Here is a 12,808-nt window from a genome sequence, read left to right on the forward strand (position 1 = left end):
GGTGCCTCATAGATTCTATGGAATCTATGTGGGTGATTCATAGAATCATAGAATCATAAAATCATGGAATGGCCTGGGTTGAAAAGGACCTTAAAGATCATCTACTTTCAACCACCCTGCTCTGGGCAGGGTGGCCAACCACTAGAGCAGGATGCCCAGAGCTGCATCCAGGTGGCCTTGAATGCCTTCAGGGATGGGGCATCCACAACCACTCTGGACAACATGTTCCAGTGCCTCACCATCCTCTGAGTGAAAAAAGGTCTCCTAATTTCTAGTCTAAACCTCCCCTGTCTTACTTTAAAACCATTCCCCCTTGTCCTATCACTACCAACACATGTGAACAGGCCTTCCCACTCCTGTTTACATGCTCCTTTCACGTACTGGAAGGCCACAATGAGGTCTCAGTGAAGCCTTCTTTTCTCCAAGCTAAACAAGCCCAGTTCCATCAACCTTTCTGCATAGGAGAGGTGCTCCAGCCCTCTGATCATCTGCATGGCCCTCCTCTGGATCCGTTCCAAGAGCTCCACATCCTTCTTGTGCTGGGGGCCTATGGCTTGTATGCAGCATTCCAGGTGGGGTCTCACAAGGACAGAGCAGAGGGCGACAATCACCTCCCTCTCCCTCCTGGCCACTCCTTTTTAATGCAGCCCAGGACACAGTTGGCCTTCCAGGCTGCAAGCGCACACTGCTGGATCATGTGCAGCTTCTCATCCAGCAGGACCCACAAGTCGTTCTCAAGTTCTTCTTTGCCCAGTCTATATAAATACCTGGGATTGCCCCAGCCCAAGTGTAACACCTTGCACTTGGCCTTGTTGAACCTCATTAGGTTCTTATGGGCATAGTACTCCAGTCTGTCCAGGTCCCCCTGGATGGAATCCCTTCCCTCTATTGTATCGACTGCACCACTAAGCTTGGTGTCATCTGCAAACTTGCAGAGGATTCACTGGATTCCAAAACCTATGTCATTGATAAAGATGTTGAAGAGCACCAGCTCCAAGACCGACCCCTGAGGGACACCACTTGTGACCAGCCTCCACCCAGACATAGAACCGTTGATCACAATCCTTTGGCTGCGACCAGCCAACCAGTTCTTGATCCACCTAACAGTCCATCCTTCAAATCCATTCCTCTCCAATTTAGAGAGGTAAATGTGTTGAGGGACGATATCTAAGGCTTTGCTCAAGTCCAGGTAGATGATATCCATCGCCCTTCCTTTGTACATTGATGCCATCACTCCATCATAGAAGGCCACCAGATTGGTTAGGCAAGATCTGCCTTTGGTGAAGCCATGTTTCCTGTCTCAGATCACCTCTGTATGTCATACATGCCTTAAGATGTGATCCAGGAGGGACTGCTCCGTGATCATCTCAGGCACAGAGGTGAGGCTCACCAGCCTGTAGTTCCCCAGCTCTTCTGTTCTCCGTTTCCTAAAAATGGGAGTCATGTTTCCCTTTTTCCAGTCACTGGAGGCTTCGCCCAACAGCCGTGATTTATCAGATATGATGGAGAGCGGCTCAGCAATCACATCAGCCACCTCTCTCAGCACCCTGGGATGTATACCCTCTGGCCCCATGGACTTGTACACGTCCAATTTCATTAGGCAGTCCCGGACTTGTTCCACTGTCACAGTGGGACAGAATCCGCTCCTCTCACCCTCTCCTCAAGGTTCAGGGTCCTGACAGACACAGGAAACTTGACCCCAAGTGAAGACTGAAGCAAAGCACTTACTGAGTACCTGAGCTTTTTCCATGTCTGAGGAAGCCAGTTCTCCCATCTTGTTTATCAGAGAGGGAACACTCTCCTTGGGCCTATGTATCTGTAGAACCCCTTCTTGTTATTTTTCATGTCCCTTGCCAAGTTCAGCTCCATCCTTGGCTTTCCTGCTCCCATCTCCACACATCCGGATGACACCCCTGTATTCCTCCCAGGCTATACAACCCTGCTTCCACTCCCTGTACATTTTCCTATTTTTCCCTCAGTTTAAGCAGCAGGTCCTTGCTCAGCCATGCCGGTCGCCCACCTCCTCTGCTCAAAGTGTTTGTCTTAGCTCATGGATGAACTGGATTAGATCTGCTTGAGTCTTCTGAGTCTCAGTCCAAGGCCTATTGCCTGCTGCACCTACAGCACAGTAACTATTACTTTCCCTTACTGTGCAGATTGACCTGATGAGTCTGGTCATATTAATCCCTTTTAATTCCCCTAGTTAGAAGGGGACATATTCCTAGACTGGGGCAAGCTGCTGAGTTCTGCCACAGCCACTCAAAGTCACCTGCTCTTGAGTCTTTCCACCTGAGTTTATCACACGTGACTCAACACGAGTATCTTCGGGATTCAATGGCCATTTCAAGCGCAGTGAACTCCAGCAATCCACTGCCAAGTCTTCCAGAATGTGTGGTGCCAGACTCAGGAATCTCTTGATAACCTATGGTCTTCTCCATGCCACAGTCAAGTTCCAAGAATGCAGTGGCTGCCTTCCAAGGATTGTGACTAATGTTAGATTCATAGAAGCATAGAACCATAGAGCCATGTAGATTGGAAAAGACCTCTCAAATCATCAAGTCCGTTAACCGCATGATGGCACTCAAGATAATCTTCACCATATCCTTCCCTGACTCCACTTGTGACCTGCTGCCAATTGGCTTTAACTCTGGGAAACAGAGTTGAAACCTTTACTAAACCTTAGGCAGACAACATCCACAGCCTTTCTCTCATCCACTAAGTGCATCACCTTTTCATAGGAGAACAGGTTCATCAAGCAGGATCTGCCTTTCATAAATCCAGGCTGACTGATCACCTGGTTATCCTGTATGTGCTGCATGATGGCAGTCAGGATAATCTGCATCATATCCTTCCCTGGCACCAAAGTCAGACAGACAGGCCTGTAGTTCCCTGGGTCCTCCTTCTGGCCTTTCCTGTAGATGGGCATCACATTTTCTAGGGGAGAGTTGACTGGGACCTCCCCTGACAGCCAGGACTGCTGATAAATGTTGGAAAGTTACTTGGTAAGTACTTCTGCCATCTCTTTCAATATGCTTGGGTGGATCCCATCTGGCCCCATTGTGTATGTGTAAGTGGAGTAGAAAGTTGCTAAACATCTCCCCTTGGATTAGGAGGGCTTCATTCTGCTCCTCAACCCTGTCTACTAGCTCCGGGGGCTGGACACCCAGAGAACAAGTGGACTTCCTCCTAAAGACTGAGGCAAAGAAGGCATTAAGCACCTCGGCCTTTTCATCATCTCTTCTCAACTGTGTTTCCCCCCGCCTATTATTAAGGATGGAGATTCTCCTTAGTCCTCCTTTTGTTGCTAAGGCATTTATAAAATCATTTTTCATTCTCCTTTATGGCAGTAGCCAGACTGAGTTCCAGCTGGGCTTTGGCTCATCTAATTTTCTCCCTGCACAACCTAACAACATCTTTGTAGTTAATCCTCCTGAGTGTCCTGTTCCTTCTTCCAAAGGTTATAAACTCTCTTTTTCTTACTGAGCGTCAGCCAAAGCTCTCTGTTCAGCCAGACCAATCTCCTCTGCTGGCTCATCTTTCATCACACGGGGATGACCTTTTCCTGTGCCTTTACAATTTTGTTCTTGAAGTGTGTCCAGCCTTCCTGGACTCCTTTGCCCTTCTGGACTGCCTCCCGAGGGACTCTGCCAATCAGTCTTCTTAACAAGCCAAATTCAACCCTCCAGAAATACAGGGAGGCAATACTGCTAACCCTGCTCCTTACCTCTCCAAGAATCAAAAACTCTATTAATTTGTGATTGCTATGCCCAAGATTTGCCTTCCAACCTTCACATCCCTCCCAAGTCCTTCTCTGTTCGCAAGCAAAAGGTCCAGCAGGGCACCTTCCCTGGTTGCCTCACTGACCAGCTGCATCAGGAAGTTATCTTCCACCCACTCCAGAGACCTCCTAGACTGTTTCCTCTCTGCTGTGTTGTCTTTCCAGCAGACATCTGGGAAGTTGAAGTCCCCCACCAGACTGTATATTCAGTAACCCAGTCAGTGTCAGCCAGTGTGTGAGTGGCTCTAGGACAAGGATTCACTCCAGATATTGCAGGCCTTCATTCAATAACCTGCCATGCTCTAGGACAGAAGTCACTGAGCACAAGCTAAAATATCAAAGCTCTTTTGTATTTCTATAGAGCATTCCCATACTCCAAATTCACCTCTAGAAGAGTCCAAAACCCTCCAGGCACTCATGATTGACATAAGCTATAGCAGAATTATTGCAGCCTGTTGCAAGGAGTCCTGGAAGTGCTTTTCCCTGATGACCAGCTCTGGTGAAGGCCTTGGGTTGCTTGGCTTGGAATGAATGCCAGTGGAGATTGGAAAGCAAGAGAACCAAGACTTTGCACAAGTTTGAGCCCCAAGGCTGCATGCCACTCACAGAGGTTGCCCAGGTGACATGTGGCCATGACAGCTTCTGCCGAGAGGCAAAACCCCTCTCTCAATGGAAGGGATGAGCAAGAAAGCCTTCATCCCTTTTGGCTGATCTCACAGGAATACCAAGGCTCAAGGCTGCCAGGCTGTCACCATGACTATAGCAGTGTGCCACTCTGTTAAGCAACAAGCAGCATTTTAGGAGAACTCAGACCTATTACTTACTCTTCGAGTAAATGGCCACTTTTCTGACCCTGTCAGGATTCTCATGTATTTGACATCAGAAACAAAAGGTGGCGTCTCCTTCCTAGCGAGGAATAACACGAAGCATCAGTACAGGCTGAGTAGAGGGGTGGATCACCTCCCTTGGCCTGCTGGCAACACCCTTCCGAATGCACCCAAGGATCCCGTTGGCCTTCTTGGCCAAAAGGGCACACTGCTGACTCGTGCGCAGTCTGCTGTCCCCCTGGACTTCCAGGTCCTTCTCTGCAGAGCTACTCTCCTGCAGGTCATTCCCAGCCTGTACTGGTGCTGGGGGTTATTCCTCCCTAGGAAGGAGACAGGACCCTGCACTTGCCCTTGTTGAACTTCATGGGGTTTCTCTCAACCTATCTCTCCAGCCTGTCAGGGTCCCTCTGAATGGCAGCACAGCCCTCTGGGGTATCAGCCACTCCTCCCAGCTTTTTGTCATCAGCAAAGTTGCTGAAGGTGCACTCTGTTACATCACCCACTTCACTGATGAATAAGTTGAACCACAGAGAGTAACTTTCATGTCCCGTAGCCCTGCACACAGGTAGGGCAATTCCTGCTACAGGAATCAGTCAGCACAGTGTTTAGAGAGGGCCAGTCAGTGTTTGCTTTGTCTGCTTCCAAGTGTTTTCCCCAGGAAGGACCCTGCTGCCTTCCAGGAGCTGTGAGCCCTGGAGCCCGAGGGCCACGTGCAGGGAGCCTGGTGGGGGGCAGAGCAGGGGAGGCCTTGGGCTGGGCCTCTGCTGCTGAGCTGGGCCGGGCTCTTGGGCCCAAGGGGAGCTCGTGGCAAGCGGGCAGCACTGCAGAGAGACAGCTCTGCCCAGGAGCAGCTCCTCTGCACAGCACAGCAGGGCTGGGGGCACTGCCTGCAGAGACACAGTGCTTAAAGGCAGGCAGAAGTGGCAGGATGCCCAGAGCTCCCTGCGGGAGAAGACTTCCCAGCCCTGTACCCAGTAAGTCTCTGGCTGGAGGCAGGAGAAGCCGGGGGTGCAGGCAGGGATGTCCAGGGCTGTGGTGCAGAGCAGGGTCCCTGCTGTGCCCCAGGGGCTGTGTGCTGGGGAAGGGCCTCTGCCACCTGCCAGGCTCAGCGCTCAGCCTGTCCGGGGAGCTGCCCAGGGCGCTGCAGGGAGAAGCTGTGTGTGGAAGGAGCCCCCCTGGCAGGGCAGTGTCCTGCTGCTGGCGGGAGGCTGCTGCCTGGGGCAGCCTGCTCACAGCTCCACATTAAAATCAAGGGAATTTCAAAGGGAACTTCACTCTTATATTTCCTTAGCCTCTGCTTTCAGTTTTCTCTTCTTTTGGCTCACTGCTTCAAACTGTCACTGGCCTTGCAAGGTCTTTCTGCAGGTCTTGCAAAGTCTTTCTGCAGTTGTGCCCAGGGACCTTCACTCCATTGGTCCCGGGCTGGGGCTTTCACTTCAGCTGAACCTGTGTTGGCCGTGGCACAAGCAAGACGCCTCTTACAGCTGTGCTCTGCATCCTCCTTCATGGGAGGGCACCACTCCGTGTCCTTCACTGTGCTCGCAGTGTTTGTCTTAGCTCACGGATGAACCAGATTTGATCTGCTTGAGTCTTCTGAGGCCCAATCCCAGGCCTATTGCCTGCTGCACCTATAGCACAATAACTATTACTTTCCCTTACTACGCTGATTGACCTGATGAGTCTGTTCATAGTAATCGCTTTTAATTTCCCTAGTTGGAAGGAGACATATTCCCAGACCGGGACAAGCTGCTGAGTTCTGCCACAGCCCCTCACAGTCACCTGCTATTGAGTCTTTCAGCCTCAGGTTGTCACACGTGACTCAACACGAGTTTCTCAGGGTCTCAATGGCCATTTCAAGTGTAGTGAACTCCAGCAATCCACTGGCAAGTGTGCCAGGATGCATGGTGCATTCCCACAGGAATCCCTCACAGAACCTATGGTTTTATCTAGGCCACAGTCTCAAGTTCCCAGACTGCAGTGGCTGCCTTCCAATGATTGTGACTTATGTTGGACTCATAGAAACACAGAACCATAGTGTCATGTAGATTGGGAAAGACCTCCCACATCATTTGGGTCAGGCCAAAGACGACAAGCTAACAAACTCTGACCTGTATACAGCTCTTCCTGATAAATTCGGCAGTGGCCCTGTGTTCCTTTTGTTTCCTCTTTAACTGTAACTTCAGCAGGAATAGTTCATCTTGGTACCATAGCACAAGCATACAGAGGTCAGTGTCCCCTGCTGTGTCCCGTGCTCCTCTGCAGCAGACCCTCTGAGGCCTTCAGCCCCTCTGTACCATTCCTGGGGGTCTTCAGGCATCTCCTGCCACCCCAGGGCCACAGCAGCGTGCCCTGACCTGCTGCAGAGAGAAAAAGGTTTACTATTCCTGTTTATTAATCCACTGACAATAGGTCTCAGAGAAAGAAATTGCTCCAGCTTCATTTATTTTGATTAAATACACAGAGAGCCTGGAGCCTTTTTTTCACTGAAACCATAGGTCACACAGACAAGGGAATACTCAGGTAGAAGAAAGTGAAAGGCTTTTCTGTGTAGACAACATTACAACAAGGACACAAAGGAAAAACAACCAAATAAATCAACAAACACCAAACAGAAAGGCAAGAGTGCCTGTCGTGACATACGCTGGGAGTCATTTGCAGAAAAAGGTAGACAGTCTGTGGCCACAGATAAAAACCCAATCAACAGTTTCCATATTGAATCCCTGAGATCCTGGTTCCTCATGCTGTAGATGAAGGGGTTCAATACTGGAGGCAGCACTGAGTACAGAACTGCCACAACGAGGTTCGGGTTTGGGGAGGAGATGGAAGGGGGCTTCAGATAGGCAAATATGACAGTGCTGAAAAAGAGTGAGACAACGGAGAGGTGAGGGAGGTACGTGGAAAAGGCTTTGTGCCGGCCCTGCTCAGAGGGGATCCTCAGCACTGCCCTGAAGATCTGCACATAGGAGAGCACAATGAAAACAAAGCATCCAAAACCCAAAAAGGAAGTGAACGTGAGAAGCCCAGCTTCCCTGAGGTAGGAGTCTGTGCAAGAGAGCTTGAGGATCTGGGGAATTTCACAGAAGAACTGGTCCACGGCATTGCCTTGGCAGAGGGGCAGGGAAAATGTGTTGGCAGTGTGCAGCAGAGCATAGAGAACCCCACCGCCCCAGGCAGCTGCAGCCATCTGGGCACAAGCTCTGCTGCTCAGGAGGCGCCCGTAGTGCAGGGGCTTGCAGATGGCAACGTAGCGGTCATAGGCCATGACAGTGAGAAGAGAATGCTCTGCTGAAAACAAAAAGACAATCAGAAAGACCTGTGCAGCACATCCTTCATAGGAAATTGCCCTGGTATCCCAGAGAAAATTGGCCATGGTTTTGGGGACAGTGGTGGAGATGCAGCCCAGGTCGAGGAGGGCGAGGTTGAGGAGGAAGAAGTACATGGGGGTGTGGAGGTGGTGGTCGCAGGCTACGGCGGTGAGGATGAGGCCATTGCCCAGGAGGGCAGCCAGGTAGATGTCCAGGAAGAGCGCAAAGTGCAGGAGCTGCAGCTCCCGTGTGTCTGCGAATGGCAGGAGGAGGAACTCGGTGATGGAGCTGCTGTTGGACATTTGAGACATCCTAGACAAAGGGATGATCCAAGGAAGGAAAGACAGTGATAATGAGGAGAGAGATCTCTGAGAAAAACTTAATCCATGTCTCACTGAAACCCCCTACAATGACTTTCCCATTTCTGAGACTTTTCTCCTGCTCTGTTGCTTGAGCTTTGGATGGTGCTACAGTCAAGTGCCACTGGGAGTAGGGGACACTGCTGTGCACTTTGGAGGAGTCACGCCTGTCCTACAGGTCTAAACATAAAGAAATCAGGAGTGACCTCTGATTAAATGTACCTCTGATGTATGTGGACTTCCCAGCATTACCACTCTCAACACTCTTGACTGCCAAACGGCATTTGTGGTTTAATTTGTTCAAACGGCATGTGTGACACTCTTCTGAGTTTTTTGAGGGTAGAAAACCCTGGCATTTTTCCTACATTCCAGGTGAGTTTTTGTGAATGTCCTTAGTGTAGTGAGGATAACCAGTCTGTCCATCTACCCTGGTCTCAGCCAGACTCCTCTAGGGCTAAGTCAAGGAGTCTGCTGAATGATTGTGGCCTCCAGAATGTCTGGGAAAATGATTCAGCTTTTTCCTTCCCTCCCGACTGCATTGCCTCAAGCCCCAGAGTTTAGAAGGAGGTTTGGGAACCTTTCTTCTAAGAACCGATCTGCGTGGTGGGACCAAGAGGGTCAGAGCTTGAGCTACAGCTGATTGCCAGATCTGCAGGGAGCCATAAAGCAACAACAGCAACACTAGGTGTAGGAGCAGAGAGAAACAGCACAGGGCTTCTGCCAGGGGAGGCAAGGCCAGGGAGAGATTGACAAGAACTCAGGAGACACTGCTCTGCTGCAGGTCCTGCTGCTGAGGTTATGAGTCACGTCCTCAATCCTGTGAGCTAGAGGGCAGACAGAGAGGTGCCAGACTATTCTGTTAGCACTGTCCTAACATTCCCTGCCCGTGGCTCTGCTGCCTGCAGCTGTCCCTGCCTGCAGCTGGGTCTCTGTCCCCACGCCTCCCGCCTGCAGCTCACAGCCCCCATCCCACCCGCTGGGTGCTCAGCTCTGCCCTGCAGACACCTCCTGGCAGCAGGGCTCTGCCCAGGGGCAGCTCGCTGGGGGCACATCCTAGAGCCCAGGTCACACAGACCCTGCTGACACTGCACGAGTGGTGATGGAGCTTTCTATGGGCTGAGGGGAAGGAAAGGATCCTTGTAACCTCTCAGTCATCATGGAGTCTCAGGCACTTCTTGGAATTAACAGCATATATTTCTATTACAACTGAGGCAAGTAGGCAGCAGCCCCCAGGCAGCAGCCCCCCTCCAGCAGCAGGACCCTGCCCTGCCGGGGGGGCTCCTTCCACACACAGCTTCTCCCTGCAGCGCCCTGGGCAGCTCCCCGGGCAGGCTGAGCGCTGAGCCTGGCAGGTGGCAGAGGCCCTTCCCCGGCACACAGCCCGTGGGGCACAGCAGGGACCCTGCTCTGCACCACAGCCCTGGACATCCCTGCCTGCACCCCCGGCTTCTCCTGCCTCCAGGAACTGTGGTTGCATTGTCCTCCAGCCAGAGACTTACCGGGTGTAGGGCTGGGAAGTCTTCTCCGGCAGTGAGCTCTGGGCATGCTGCCACTTCTGCCTGCCTTTAAGCACTGTGTCTCTGCAGGCAGTGCCCCCAGCCCTGCTGCGCTGTGCAGAGGAGCTGCTCCTGGGCAGAGCTGTCTCTCTGCAGCGCTGCCCGCTTGCCACGAGCTCCCCTTGGGCCCAAGAGCCTGGCCCAGCTCAGCAGCAGAGGCCCAGCCCAAGGCCTCCCTTGCTCTGCCCCCCACCAGGCTCCCTGCACGTGGCCCTGGGGCTCCAGGGCTCACAGCTCCTGGAAGGTAGCAGGGTCTCTCCTGGGGAACATACTTGGAAGCAGACAAAGCAAACACTGACTGGCCCTCTCTAAAATGTGCTGATTGATTCTTGGGGCAGTAATTGCCCTACCTGTGTGTAGGGCTATGGGACATGCCAAAGTTCCTCCCTGTTGTACAACTTATTCTTTAGTGAAGTGGGTGATGTAACTGAATGCACCTTCAAGAACTTTGGTGATGACACAAAGCAGGAAGGAGTGGCTGATACCCCAGAGGGCTGTGCTGTCATTCAGAGGGACCTTGACAGGCTAGAAAGATAAGCTGAGAGAAACCCCATGAAGTTCAACAAGGGCAAGTGCAGGGTCCTGTCTCCTTCCTAGGGAGGAATAACCCCCAGCACCAGTACAGGCTGGGAATGACCTGCTGGGGAGCAGCTCTGCAGAGAAGGACCTGGAAGTCCAGGGGGACAGCAGACTGCGCACGAGTCAGCAGTGTGCCCTTTTGGCCAAGAAGGCCAACAGGATCCTGGGTGCATTCGGAAGGGTGTTGCCAGCAGGTCAATGGAGGTGATCCTCCCCCTCTACTCAGCCTATACAGGTGCTTGGGGTTATTCCTCGCTAGGAAGGAGACACCACCTTTTCTTTGTGCTGTCAAATGCATGAGAATCCTGACAAAGTCAGAAAAGTTGCCACTTACTTGCAGTGTAAGTAACAGGTCTGAGTTCTCCTAAAATGCTGCTTCTTGCTTGACAGAGTGGCACACTGCCATAGTCATGGTGACAGCCTGGCAGCTTTGTGCCTTGGTATTCCTGTGAGATCAGCCAAATGGGATGAAGGCTTTCTTGCTCGTCCCTTCTATTGAGAGAGGGGTTTTGCCTCTCGGCAGAAGCTGTCATGGCCACATGTCACCTGGGCAACCTCTGTGAGTGGCATGCAGCCTTGGGGCTCAAACTTGTGCAAAGTCTTGGTTCTCTTGCTTTCCAATCTCCACTGGCATTCATTCCAAGCCAAGCAACCCAAGGCCTTCACCAGAGCTGGTCATCAGGGAAAAGCACTTCCAGGACTCCTTGCAACAGGCTGCAATAATTCTGCTATAGCTTATGTCAATCATGAGTGCCTGGAGGGTTTTGGACTCTTCTAGAGGTGAATTTGGAGTATGGGAATGCTCTATAGAAATACAAAAGAGCTTTGATATTTTAGCTTGTGCTCAGTGACTTCTGTCCTAGAGCATGGCAGGTTATTGAGTGAAGGCCTGCAATATCTGGAGTGAATCCTTGTCCTAGAGCCACTCACACACTGGCTGACACTGACTGGGTTACTGAATATACAGTCTGGTGGGGGACTTCAACTTCCCAGATGTCTGCTGGAAAGACAACACAGCAGAGAGGAAACAGTCTAGGAGGTCTCTGGAGTGGGTGGAAGATAACTTCCTGATGCAGCTGGTCAGTGAGGCAACCAGGGAAGGTGCCCTGCTGGACCTTTTGCTTGCGAACAGAGAAGGACTTGGGAGGGATGTGAAGGTTGGAAGGCAAATCTTGGGCATAGCAATCACAAATTAATAGAGTTTTTGATTCTTGGAGAGGTAAGGAGCAGGGTTAGCAGTATTGCCTCCCTGTATTTCTGGAGGGTTGAATTTGGCTTGTTAAGAAGACTGATTGGCAGAGTCCCTCGGGAGGCAGTCCAGAAGGGCAAAGGAGTCCAGGAAGGCTGGACACACTTCAAGAACAAAATTGTAAAGGCACAGGAAAAGGTCATCCCCGTGTGATGAAAGATGAGCCAGCAGAGGAGATTGGTCTGGCTGAACAGAGAGCTTTGGCTGACGCTCAGTAAGAAAAAGAGAGTTTATAACCTTTGGAAGAAGGAACAGGACACTCAGGAGGATTAACTACAAAGATGTTGTTAGGTTGTGCAGGGAGAAAATTAGATGAGCCAAAGCCCAGCTGGAACTCAGTCTGGCTACTGCCATAAAGGAGAATGAAAAATGATTTTATAAATGCCTTAGCAACAAAAGGAGGACTAAGGAGAATCTCCATCCTTAATAATAGGCGGGGGGAAACACAGTTGAGAAGAGATGATGAAAAGGCCGAGGTGCTTAATGCCTTCTTTGCCTCAGTCTTTAGGAGGAAGTCCACTTGTTCTCTGGGTGTCCAGCCCCCGGAGCTAGTAGACAGGGTTGAGGAGCAGAATGAAGCCCTCCTAATCCAAGGGGAGATGTTTAGCAACTTTCTACTCCACTTACACATACACAATGGGGCCAGATGGGATCCACCCAAGCATATTGAAAGAGATGGCAGAAGTACTTACCAAGTAACTTTCCAACATTTATCAGCAGTCCTGGCTGTCAGGGGAGGTCCCAGTCAACTCTCCCCTAGAAAATGTGATGCCCATCTACAGGAAAGGCCAGAAGGAGGACCCAGGGAACTACAGGCCTGTCTGTCTGACTTTGGTGCCAGGGAAGGATATGATGCAGATTATCCTGACTGCCATCATGCAGCACATACAGGATAACCAGGTGATCAGTCAGCCTGGATTTATGAAAGGCAGATCCTGCTTGATGAACCTGTTCTCCTATGAAAAGGTGATGCACTTAGTGGATGAGAGAAAGGCTGTGGATGTTGTCTGCCTAAGGTTTAGTAAAGGTTTCAACTCTGTTTCCCAGAGTTAAAGCCAATTGGCAGCAGGTCACAAGTGGAGTCCCCCAGGGCACAGTACTGGGGCCAGCAATAGGACAAGAGGAAATGGCCTGAAGTTGCACCAGGGGAGGTTT

At 51.2% G+C, this 12,808-nt stretch overlaps 2 protein-coding genes across 2 annotated transcripts in view; both read right to left on the reverse strand.

The window, feature by feature from the left end:
- The window catches only part of LOC311216502 (olfactory receptor 14A16-like), a gene marked incomplete at both ends in the record, with an annotated part of 307,014 nt that overhangs the window by 244,998 nt on the left and 49,208 nt on the right, over positions 1–12,808 (reverse strand). The gene's annotated exons all lie outside the window — the stretch shown is intronic.
- LOC311216659 (olfactory receptor 14C36-like) lies at positions 2,547–8,212 on the reverse strand (the record flags this gene model as incomplete). The annotated part of the gene is made up of 3 exons (XM_084298187.1): positions 2,547–2,647; positions 2,788–2,934; positions 7,246–8,212. 3 exons carry the CDS (start codon positions 8,210–8,212, stop codon positions 2,547–2,549), a joined length of 1,215 nt encoding a protein of 404 aa, XP_084154313.1.

This window comes from Netta rufina (assembly GCF_964035555.1).
Source record: "Netta rufina genome assembly, chromosome: 18".
Classification (NCBI taxonomy): Eukaryota; Metazoa; Chordata; class Aves; order Anseriformes; family Anatidae; genus Netta; species Netta rufina.